The following is an 11,843-nucleotide window of genomic DNA, read 5'->3' on the forward strand; positions in this document are numbered from 1 at the left end:
CAGAAGCACATTCAAAGTTATGGAACTAGTTCAGCAATAACTAACTTTAATGAAGGCACTGTATATTTTTAGAACTCCAATGTACAGTTCAAAACATGCAGTCAATATAATTTGATTCCCTTGTTTATTTTTGCATAGCAATCACAATGGTTCAAGGCCAAACATATCCAAAACATACAAACCTTATGTTTGTTATAGCCCTATTTCGGTGTTTTGTCTCCTCTTGTGTAAAGAAGCCTATGGTGGGCAGTAAGGCTACTCTGACAAAAAAAATCCTTCCACTATGTCACCTTTATTGTGTTAACAGGCCTCAGTGAGTTTGAAGGCAAAAGGTCTGAAGAACGGAGTTTCCATTACTTGTGCAATTTTAGAACCAATTGTGCAAAGGGAGGAGAATGGCCCCCACTTCATACCTTCACCCTCAAACTTGTGGAGGACTCAAGATATGGTCCAGAGGATGCAGGGCTTGGAGGCACATACATACCCATGTTTGTTTAGATTGGAGAGGACAAACACCTGAATCAGGCTAATGGTGAAACACCCTGTAGGAATGCAAGTAGATTAGTTTTGTTTTGTTTTTTAAAGGCAGCAATCAATTTTAAAGCATTTGATGTTAACATAGTTATTGGATAGTTATCTGGCTTGTAACTCTACTATCTTACTTTTACATCACTCTTTACTACTGTGGTACCTCGGGTTAAATACGCTTCAGGTTACATACGCTTCAGCTTACAGACTCCGCTAACCCAGAAATAGTGCTTCAGGTTAAGAACTTTGCTTCAGGATGAGAACAGAAATCGTGCTCCAGCGGCGCAGCAGCAGCGGGAGGCCCCATTAGCTAAAGTGGTGCTTCAGGTTAAGAACAGTTTCAGGTTAAGAACGGACCTCTGGAACGAATTAAGCACTTAACCCAAGGTACCACTGTAGTTTCAGTAAGTACCTACCCCTTGAAGAGCTTTTAGACGGAATGATTAAGCAAATATACCGAGTAGTATCCGATCTGTGGAAACAATTAGATGAAGAGAAAAAGCGCAGAGACTACAGAAATTAAACTAGCAGGCTGCAAAAAGGCACAAATAACACTTGGGACTGAGTGTTAACAACAGTCACAAGAGTGCCAATTAATCTCTATTTCTAATGTTCCACTGAATTTAGGCAGGTTTCCTTGCTCTACCCACCTTTGGCATATGCTACTACCAAACAGGAAATTGAGGACTACCCAACTCTTACCGTGGAACAGAGAAAAACTAAACTGTTGTCAAGATTATGCCTCTTCCCTGAATTGTTCCTACGGTTGCAAACTATTTGGTGTGTGTTTCAGGAATCATAATAATAAAAAATAGGGTGAGCAATGACAACAAATGGGGGTCTAAATAAAGCTCCTCATTGGTTTCAGCAAGAAAGGAAATCTACATGATGTAAAAAAGGAGGAAAACTGCAAAGTAGAGAAGCAGCTGTGTCAAAGAAGGTAAATGTCATAAAAATGAAGCTAAATTAATATGGAACGTAGAAAAGAAGGTGGTCCTATGAAATACAGATCTATAACTTAGTTTCTTCTGTACCTAGGTTTTAAAATTAACATTTTAATTTTTTATACTGTAAAATTAATTATTGTGTCAATATTTATGGAAGGAAATCTGTTTACATTCCCACAACCTTGTATACTGAACAATTGATAGAAGTCAGGGGAATTAGAGTTATAACTGTTGCACTATACTATGATTAGCTATGGCACACTAATGATATGAAATATCATTTGTGTACATCCTTACCAGGACCAAACATTGTATAGCACCACTATTAGCTCGATCTGCACAGGGATGCCAGTTCCTTGTCCCCCATAGTATATGAGCACAATGACATGGAGATCCTTTTCTATGTTGCTGCTAAAAATTACTGTGGGTCCTTCATTATGTTTACACTCCTAAGTGTGAGTCATCCTGTCAAAACTCTGTATGTGTGTGCGCGCACACATACACACACAAATATATATAGCCAGGTGTAAACATGAGTGAAGAAATATAATCTGCATCAGAAGAATAGTAAAACAGGGTTTTTAACCTCCAAAAGAATATACGGAGAATTAAGAACTAAATCTAGGTCAATAGAAAAATACAAATATTTTAAGTACAGAATTCCTGAAGGTATAAAACAAAATTTTATGCAACTTGATTAAAAACTCTAAAATCATTTCTCCTACTAAATGATCTTTCATTTCTGGAGTTGCTATTAGCTCTTCTGTTGTGGAATGTTGAGTTCACATGGGAATAACCAGTATCGTAAACGCCATAGGATCTACTGAAATGTCTGGCTGGTTCTTCTGAATGAAGCACATCATGAAAGGTAACATCATGCTCATATTGCTCCTTCATCCTCTGTATTGTTTCTCGTGGAACACCATGGCCATTCCGCCTATGGAATAAATGTAAACATATAGGTAAGTATATTTAGTTAGCTACATATCCAAACAGCATGTGAATACCAGCAATCATGTTTACTGCTCCTTCCATTTTCATGACAACCTAGTTCACAAATTAATCCATTAATGTGTGTTCGTGGTTTGGAACAGCCCTGTGGATATGAGACCTAAGAGGTTAAGGGGAACTATTCCCTCTAATAGCAAAGAGAAAATGAGGAGCGCAGTACCAATTATAGCGGTACTCCACACTGTAACACACTGTTGCAGGTCCCACTCATCCATCTACTAGCTATCACAGGTGATTAGTCCTGACAAAAGGAAAGCCAAAATGGGGCCACAGACATACAAGAGGGAGCTAAAGGGAAACTTTTATTAATAAAGGAAAAAATAAAATCCCTCATTGAGAATTGCCCTGTTTGCTTGAATTGCAGATTGTCAATAAAGGAAGAGAATGACAAGAAAAGGAAGTGGTTCATGTTACAGGATGAGCTGGCTGTGTAAAAATATCTAGCTTTACAAGGGAAAGAATAAATAAAGGGGGGATTGAGTTATTGCTGGGGAAATGCTAGATAAGAAATGATATATGAGCAACTATCCACTCGTTGATCATGCAGGGAACATGCTGAAGACTGCCTGTCTGCACTACAGTACGCATGTCCAAAAGGTGGTTAGTGTATGTAATATGCCATAAAAGGTTATATACCCTATGCAATGTTGTGGTTGGCTGTTTTGAATTCTTCCTATCTTTGAGAAGACTATAAATATGGTTACAGCAGTACTCCCACCTTTTGCGGTCTTGACTTAACTCTCTCTCTCTCCATGGCAAATGACTTTCCAGCCACAGACCCTCAAAAGGGAGAAACCACTTCACCTTCAGAGGTATCTGAATGGTCCACAGACCCCAAAGTTTTGCAGAAGTACTTTTTAAAAAATCCAAAGAGGCAAAAAAACAGACCAGTAAGGACTGACCAATGGTGCACAGCAATGAAAGGTTGTGCATCAGATGAAAAAGCAGAACAGATCTGGGGATAGAATGGAAGATTCTGCAAGAGGGCATGGCTAGCTGGCATTCTGAACAGATGAGCTCCTGTTAGAGGTTATGCTATAGTGCAATGTTTTGTTGCAGGTATCACTTGTATTCTCACAACAGCTAAAAACATAAGCCAAAAAACTGTACCTGGTTAGTTCCCGAACATTGAATTTCCAGTGTGTATCTGGCTCTCGAAAAAGAACTTCATAGCTGTGTTCAAGTGCCTGATGTGAAAGAGTACTGAATTTGGTCACAATATAAAGCTACCTTTCATGACTGACATATGCACAACATAACAAAGTATAAAAATAAAAAAGTATAATAAAGCATATATAATTAGCCTTAAACTCTAGTGAGACTGTGGTTCAGTGCAACATGGCCACACTATTAATACCATTTATCTGTCATGTCAGTAAATCTCAAAATTTTGCGCTGCCCCGCAGTTCAAAATAGTTTATCTCTTTTAATTCCACAAGATCTCTAAACAAAGGTTGCCAAGGTAAGTTAGAAAAGAAGATTGCAACAATTTACAACACTATCACATATTGCCCACTTCTGACAAACATTCCTTCTCAAGAAAAACAGCAAAGCCATGCAATAGTACAGCAAATTATGTGCTCTTAACACAGGTGATGAGCTACGGATGTTGAAATAGTTGCTTCATTAATAATTTAGAAGCTGTCCAAGTTATATTAACCACACACAAAGAAAGGGAAATTAGCAGACTGACCTAATTCTAGAGTCAGATTCCAAGGTGATTTTTTTCAAGTGATTTTGAACTACAGCAAAAATATACCAAAAGTTATACAGAAGCAGGGTCAGAAAGCACATCTCATTATGAGTGATAGACACTATCCTACCAGGTTCCCAGCACAGTCACCAAACCATCTCCAGATGTTAGCTGGAGGCAAGCGTACACTAACTGCAGTTTGAGAACTAGGATCCCAGCAGCGACAATGCAATCTGGAGGAAAGGTACTCATGTCCCCCCCTGCAACCTAAGAGTTACAGAGCATGCTCAATTCAGAAAAGAAGCATCATATGATATAAAGAAAGTGACACTCTTTCTGACTTGAAGGATGCTGTCCCATAGCCCCTCGGCACAGAACATGCTTTGCCTGCAGAAGATCCCTGGCATGTCCAGTTAAATGGTTCTTGGGCGACTGGCTGTATCTTGGAAAGCTTTCACCAGTCAGAACCAATAATATGATTAGCCAGTGGTTTGGTTCTGCAAAAGGTAGTTTCATATGCAAGATCAGAAAGCTGATCACACAGACTCAATGGTCTATGCTCATTGAGGCTTAAAAACCAGACCATATGGAAGATCAGCATTTTACTGGCACATCCAGCCACGTATTGTGCAAAAGATTAGGACCATTAGTGGTTTCTAAGAGTCAGATAATGTTAAGTGACCTAACCTTGAAAGGAAAACACAATGACTACCAGGGGTGCCCAAACTTTTTTCAAAGAGGGCCAGGTTTGATGAAGTGAACATGTGTGAGGGCTGACCGAAGTAGCTGACCTTTTTTTAGGATTGAAGTTGTCAAGTTTTTTTAGGATTTTAACCCAGGAGATAGACTACCACAGGGGCCGGATTAAACCGACCAGTGGACCAGATTAGACCCGCCCTCCCCGGAAGCAGATTTTGGACATGCCTGGACTAGATGGAACTCAAAGAAGAAGGGAGCAAGAGGGGGTAGAAATAAATCCAGTTGTGGCACAAAAAATGTTCCAGGGCTCGGGCAAAATCTGTGAAATAAAGTAATGTTTGAAAAAAATGTTAAGCATATTAGAAGTTCTTGCCATTTTTCCGCCTCTCTTGATAGCAAATAGCAGGATTATCTGCTCATTTCTGGAACCCATGGCTAAATATTAAGAATGACAACAGGTCAGTTTCCCCTACCATTATCACATATGGCTTCATTTCCCAAGCGTGGACGTTGGTATTATCAATAATAACTGGGGATTTCCCATTCTTCATGGCTTTACGTGCTGTAACATAACAATGTAAATGTTTTAAAAGACCAGACAATCAGTGAAATCATCCTGTTACCTACACAGATGTTCTGAATCAAGCCTTTGGGGATTCGCTGTGTCACAAACAAGTACTGATGTGCTGAATATAATGAGCAAGTGTTTTTGAAGACACAGGATTTAGTCCATAATATGCTTTAGTTTCAGTCTGTTGATTTCCACCCATATTAATGTCAGGCAGGAATAAACTAGACACTGCAAGCAAGGGATGGAAAGGGAAGGAGACACTGATCTTGGATAAAAGAATTCAGGCTGCTGTAAAAGCTGGGAAAGATTTGTGCCTTCGGCAGACCTGGCCTCTGAGAGGTGGTCAAATACCTAGGCTCCATAATAAATCTGGTGCCCTCCAGAGACGACACTGCACTAGCCGTTATGGAAAACATGGGCTCAGTCATATACAAAATTCAAAATCAGAGGTACAATGGAAATGTGGACTCTCACACAAAACTTTTGAAAACAAAATTCTCCTTCACGGAGTTATCTTTACATGGGAGCTGTGAGCAAATCCACACAACGGCCCAGTTTCAATGTACCTATTTCAGCTTATTGGGACAAGATATACAGAAGCCTTGTGAGGGCATGCGCCATGCTTGCTTCCCTCTTGCCTTCTTGGAGTGCTGCAATTAATCCAGAAAATCTTCAGTTATCCATGTTTTCATTTAACATCAGAACCGCTGAAACTATGACTGACACAATCTTAACCAATCTGTTCAAACCCAAGAGGAAGATACAACAAAGTTAGAAATAAAATGTGAAAACAAGTTATTATTGTTGTTATTGTTATTCTTGTTATTTAATGGCAGTGGTCATGCTTATATTTTTAGTATTAAAAGTTTATTATCAGGGCATATAAATCTGTCTTTAGATATCTGACAGCGGAAGCAATGCCAACTGATTATAGAGCATATATTGTACACTTCATTCCTTTGCTAGGAACTTTTATAATGCATTTTTTCTACATGTCCAAACTAGAGACTCAAACATTAGCCCCTAAATAGCATCTCATTGTTTTCTCCATAGAATCATTCACTTCTTACTACTAGTAATTGATGTTTTGATCAACTCTGAAAGCCATTTTGAGCACAATGAATAGCGCAGGTGCGACAAATAAGACATTTTCTTACAGCAAGGCTCTCTTCTGCTGTAACTTTTTGTAGAAGCAAACTGCTGAAGAGTACAAGGTGTAGATAGGAAGCAAAACCTAATGCACAAAACTAGGAAGGGCTGTACTTGCCTCTCTTTTGGTTCCATCTATGTGCATCTTCTAGAGCATCAGGATCAAACACATATGTGCCGTCTTCTGCAGTGAAGTAGTCATCAGTGCTCAGAACAACTGCACTTGGAAATTCATGTTTCAGTTGCCTGTTGAGACCAAACAATTGTAAGGAAAGGTCAAAATTTCATACGGATCAGTAAAACCATTAGAAGTGAAGTTTTTCATTTTCTAACCAATACCACCCTTCAATTTAATTGGGGCCCAAATGTTCCCGTGCACTCTTAGAGGAATCGTCAAATGAAAATAAAGCACCATTTGAGAAAGGGTTGAATTACCAGGAAATTAAACTGCCCCCCCCCTTTACTGCAGGAGAAAATATTTATTAATTCCACTTAATACAATAAAATAACAACTTTTAAGCAGTTTGCATAAAAATAAAAACACAACGTTCAATGAAATTTCCAGGGCGTTCCAGGGAGCTGCGGCTACCCGGAAATTGCCAGCTTCCATGTTGTCACCAAGTGGCAATATGCTTAGAGGCATGGCCCCCTTGAAAGATCTTAAAGGTTGGTGTGGTCTACATCAAGGGGGTTGATCTGTAATGTATCCTGGTCCCAAGTTTTTTCAGACTGTAAAGTAACATACGTGTTTCTCTCCTCCCCACCATCAAACCCAATTTATCATCACAACCATCCTGTGAGAGGTAAGTTACGCTAAGAGATAGTGGCTGACCCAAGGCTTTGTGGCTCAGTGGGGATTTGAATCTCCGTCTGCTCCTAATCCAATACTGCCCTGGGGAGGAGGAGCTATTATAACAGCAAAGGAGCAATCATCCAGGCACAGTGGATGCAGACCACAGCCTTTCAGGGCAGGATAGCAGTCCTCAACTCTGCCTTTTACAGCAAACTGTGCAAAATCCAGTGCAGGTGGGTATGACTGGCAGGGAAGCTCTATATCATCAATAAGGAAACTGTAGCCCTCCAGCTGTTGTTGAACTCCAACGCCCATTAGCCACAGCCACTGGTCAGGAACGGTGGGAGTTGTAGTTCAACAGTAGAGGGACATAGTTTCCCCAGCCCAGATCTATGTATTACATTCACAACAATATTTTTAAAGGACAGTGAATGATAAGGACCCAGCCACTTAACCAGTTTATAGCACTTAATCAGTTGGACTTAGCCTCACTTAGATATGGATGAAGCAGCATCTGTTCAATCCAGACTCAACTTGTCTACTCTTGTGAGATACTACCAACAAATGCCATCCATCCATCCTTAACATAAAGTTTCCTCTTGACAGTAAAGGACAACAGAATATGTCAGACTACTCATGGGAAAGATTTGTTGGAAAAGGTGAAGCTGCAGCAATGGAGCCTTGATGTCTGGAGGTGGAATGTCAAGGTATCATCTGCAATCTCTCAGCACAATAAAAGAATCCTTGCCAAAAGTGATCTAGAAAAGAAAGAGTCGAACTGCAAGCTTTCATTTCTCAATTCCTTATCTTGTTGAGCAATGGCAGAGGCAGGCCTCAATTTATCAAGAGTAAAGAGAGAGGCCAGCAAGCTGAAATGAACTGTCAGGTCACATTTATCTCTATGCTCCCAACTGTTTAATATATATGCTTTGCTTATAAAATGCATACTACTGTGGACTTTGTGCAACTCTCGGGTGCATTTTTAAAAATACTGCCCTCATTGACCAGATGCTTCTCTTCACACTTGCTATAAATTGTGCTTCCTTTATCCTGGAGATGTGACAAGACGACTAAATATCCAAGGGGTGAGGGAGGCAAGAGGAAAGGGCTTAACTCTTCCTTCACCCTTCACTTTTCAGTCAGCATGCCTTCAGTATGAACTCTTCAGGTCTGTTGAACCAGAACCATGTCAGACTAATAGAGTGAGATTTTTTTGCACTTCCTAAAATCAGTGAGATGTGAAACCAGAGCCAATGTTTCCATGACTGGCTTGCCAGAAGCACATTTTGAAAGCCAATGAAATTAAAAACAAGCCATTTCCAAGCAGTTTCATGCAGAAAATCAAGAGCTGTGCCTTTGATAGTAACTATATGCTCTTCGAAGACAACATAACACCTGTGCTTGGAAACGAAGAGTAATGTGAATCTCACCATTATACTCCAGTTCAACTCACTTTACCTTTAGTGACGTGCAAGTTACACAAGTTGCAAAACCTGCTGTTGGTCTTTGGTGTCTTGTTTCATTTCATCCAGTATGAGGTTTGTGACCCACCAAGCCACATATAGCCCAAAAGTGATGTAGAACAGGCCCTCCTAAGAGTTAAATAAATTTGCTTCCTGCTTTTGCTGCTGGCTTGGGAGGTCACAATACTTGGTTGGGGGAGGCAGCTGGTGTGCCACAAATCAGGGAACCCTGGTGAAAGCTACCTGTGCTGGAAAATGTTTATATTAGTTTAAGTCATCAGGAAATATATTACAGTACTGCATACTGATTATAGGTTTCTGATGTTGACCCCACTCAAATTCTGTATTAAAAATGTGGGACATCACAAGAAAACAAAGGCGTTAGCTGTTTTCCTTAAAGTGATCAAAACAGTTCTTTCCACTTCCGTTAATCATAAGAAAATGGTAACCGAGGGCAAAATCCAGAGTCATTAAAATCAATGTGATATTTTTGTGTGTGTATTTTTCAGTGCAATGTTGACTGCCTTCCAAAGTATCTTGTTTGATTTTCTCAGAATCAAGCTGAACCAAGGCCCTATGAGGATTGGGAAATTCCCGTCGGTAAATATTCATGTCGAAACAGGGAAATACACCAAATATATGTTTACAAAAAGAAAATATGTTTAATTACTGGCAATTGCTCTTATCACTCAAGGTTACACTGGTGGTAGGAACTGATAACCAATTAAGAAAACAAAACTGCTGCAGCTCAGAAAAAGAGAGGCAGCGACAGCTGTGAAGGAGCAGTAGCAGCCACCACCCCACCAATTCTCTTGTTTCCTTGAGCTATCTTGGAGCTCTGTCTTGACCTACCATGAACAGCCCCAACTTGTTTCAGACGTGCTCCTGTACCTTGAACAATCGTGCAGCAGCAATCAGAACCCCCAGAAACAAAGCTTTTTTCCAGCATGGTGGCATAGCTGTCAACCTTCCCCTTTCTTTTTTTTTTTTTTTTTTGCGGGAAATTCCCTTATTTCAACGCCGTTCCCCAGATTGTTAGATATCCCGTAGACTGTCCCCAGGACAGGTGAGGCTGCTGATCCCTTATTTTCGAGGCTGCTGACCCCTTATTTTCAAATCTGAAAGTTGACAGCTATGCATGGTGGTACAGTGACAAGGAAATACGCCTATCTAATGTCGACCACGGGAGCCATCCTACTAGAAAAAAATAAAGTTGACCCCACCCCTCTTTCCATCAACATGGAGCACGCAGCGCTTTGCTGAACCCAGGGCTTCTTTATCCCAGAACCCTTCTTGAATGCCAAGAAAACCAGAGGTGGTGGGGTCAGGGACCCCAGGCCCTCCAGTCGCTTCTGCATGCCAACTTCCACCAGCTTTGCCCGCTTTCCACAGAATCCTCAACACATCTGGAGGGTCGCAGGTTCCCGCGCCAATCAAGAGCCGTTGAGCATGTCCAGAGCGCCTGCTGAGCAACCTGTCTACCCTCCCTCACAAAGCTTCGAGGTGAGAAAGCGCGGTTTTCCCGCTCAAGACTTCGAGAGCTTAAGGAGTCCTCTCTCCTTCGAAAAGAGAAAGGTGTTTTTTTTTTACCTGGCCAGAGTACTTTTCCCGGAGCCGGGCAGGCCTCGCAGCAAGTAGAGGCTTTTGCTGAAGCGGCGCCTCCTGCGAGGGGGGCCCTTGCCTTGCGCGGGGGGCTGGCGGAGGCTCAGGCCTCCGAAGGCGCGGGCCAGGCTATCCTCCATAGCGGAGGAAAGGCAACAGCCGCCGCCTCCTCCTCGGGAAGCCTGCGAACCGACACTGTTTACATGGCTCCTCGTGACGGGCGCGGGCGGAGTCCGCTCTCTCCGCCCCGCTAAGGCGGGCGCTTCCAGGGGCAAAGGGGCAGAGCGGCGCGCGGGCTCGCTCCCTTCCTTGGCGCCTGAAGCAGCCGAGTCCCGCTCACAGGCCTCCCCTCCACGAGGGAGCAGCTGCCGAGTCAAGGTTCAATTCCCCAAAGCGGGAAGCAGGGCCCTCGCGCGCGGGCCTGTGGCAAACGGCGTGACTCCGGTTTCTCCTGCAAGGCTATAAAGGCCTCCTCAAGGCCATCGCCTCTGCTTTCCTGCCCCTCCCCCCTTTCTTCTTTCTTCACCTCAAGGCGTGCTTCTTTGTGTTATGGCTTTGGCGAGGAGGGGAGGACAAAAATGCACCGCGCTTTGTTTTTTTTGGAGCATGGGTTTGAGGTCCCCTGGCAGCGCTTGCCCTCCTCTGCAGCGATAGGAAATGTTTTCCTGCAGCGAGAAGCGTTCGTTGCCCGCACGTGCGAGATGCAGCGGCTCTCTTTGCTGCGCTGTTTGCAGGCGCCTCGCATTTACCCGGAGGAGTGTTTTGTCCCAATAACAAGTGCCCTCGCGTGATGAGGAAGGAAGCTGCGATTGCGACTAAAATACCCATGTTTCGAAACTCAAAACCATGAGCACTTGAGGCCAGAAGAGCCGCATCATTTGCAGCTCTACTCGCAAGCAACCATTTCGTGCAATAGTGCTCGCTTTCAAGCACGCAGGTGGAGGACTGCAGCCCAAGTCATGAAAAGATGAAACAGCAGTTGCTTCTGCACAGAGGACCAAAAAGGCTCGCTTTGGAGCCAGGCCGAAATCCAGGCGTGGGGAACCTTTGGCCCTCCAGAAGTTGATGAACTACAGCCCCCTTTATCCCTAGCCGTGGGCTGTGCTGACAGGGGCTGATGGGAGTTGTAGTTAAGCCACATCTAGTGGGCCAAAGTTCTCCACACCTGGCCTAATGGATAAGGGAGAGCGTGCATATGGGCTCTTTCAAATGCATTTCATACACACCTGCATCTAGGGAGTGGGCCTAGTCAGGAGTGCTCAGAAGCCACATCCCATATGCTCAGTGCCCACACGAAAACTAGATAGTGCTAAAAGAGAAAAGCATGAAAGGCATGAAGTCAAGTCTTAATAAGAAAATAGAACAAAAGTGCTCCCATTTATACTCC

At 42.6% G+C, this 11,843-nt stretch overlaps 1 protein-coding gene across 1 annotated transcript; it reads right to left on the reverse strand.

Annotated features, from left to right (window-relative positions):
• Positions 1-29: 29 nt before the first annotated feature.
• On the reverse strand, positions 30-10,756 carry N4BP2L1 (NEDD4 binding protein 2 like 1). The gene is made up of 5 exons (XM_083437229.1): positions 10,445-10,756; positions 6,717-6,844; positions 5,352-5,440; positions 3,597-3,673; positions 30-2,412 (listed from the first exon to the last, which is right to left on the reverse strand). The coding sequence occupies exons 1-5, from the start codon at positions 10,594-10,596 to the stop codon at positions 2,160-2,162; spliced, it is 699 nt and encodes a 232-aa protein (XP_083293355.1). The 5' UTR covers positions 10,597-10,756; the 3' UTR covers positions 30-2,159.
• Between the last annotated feature and the right edge of the window lie 1,087 nt (positions 10,757-11,843).

The sequence above is a fragment of the Podarcis tiliguerta genome (assembly GCF_965153285.1).
Source record: "Podarcis tiliguerta genome assembly, chromosome: 4".
Classification (NCBI taxonomy): domain Eukaryota; kingdom Metazoa; phylum Chordata; class Lepidosauria; order Squamata; family Lacertidae; genus Podarcis; species Podarcis tiliguerta.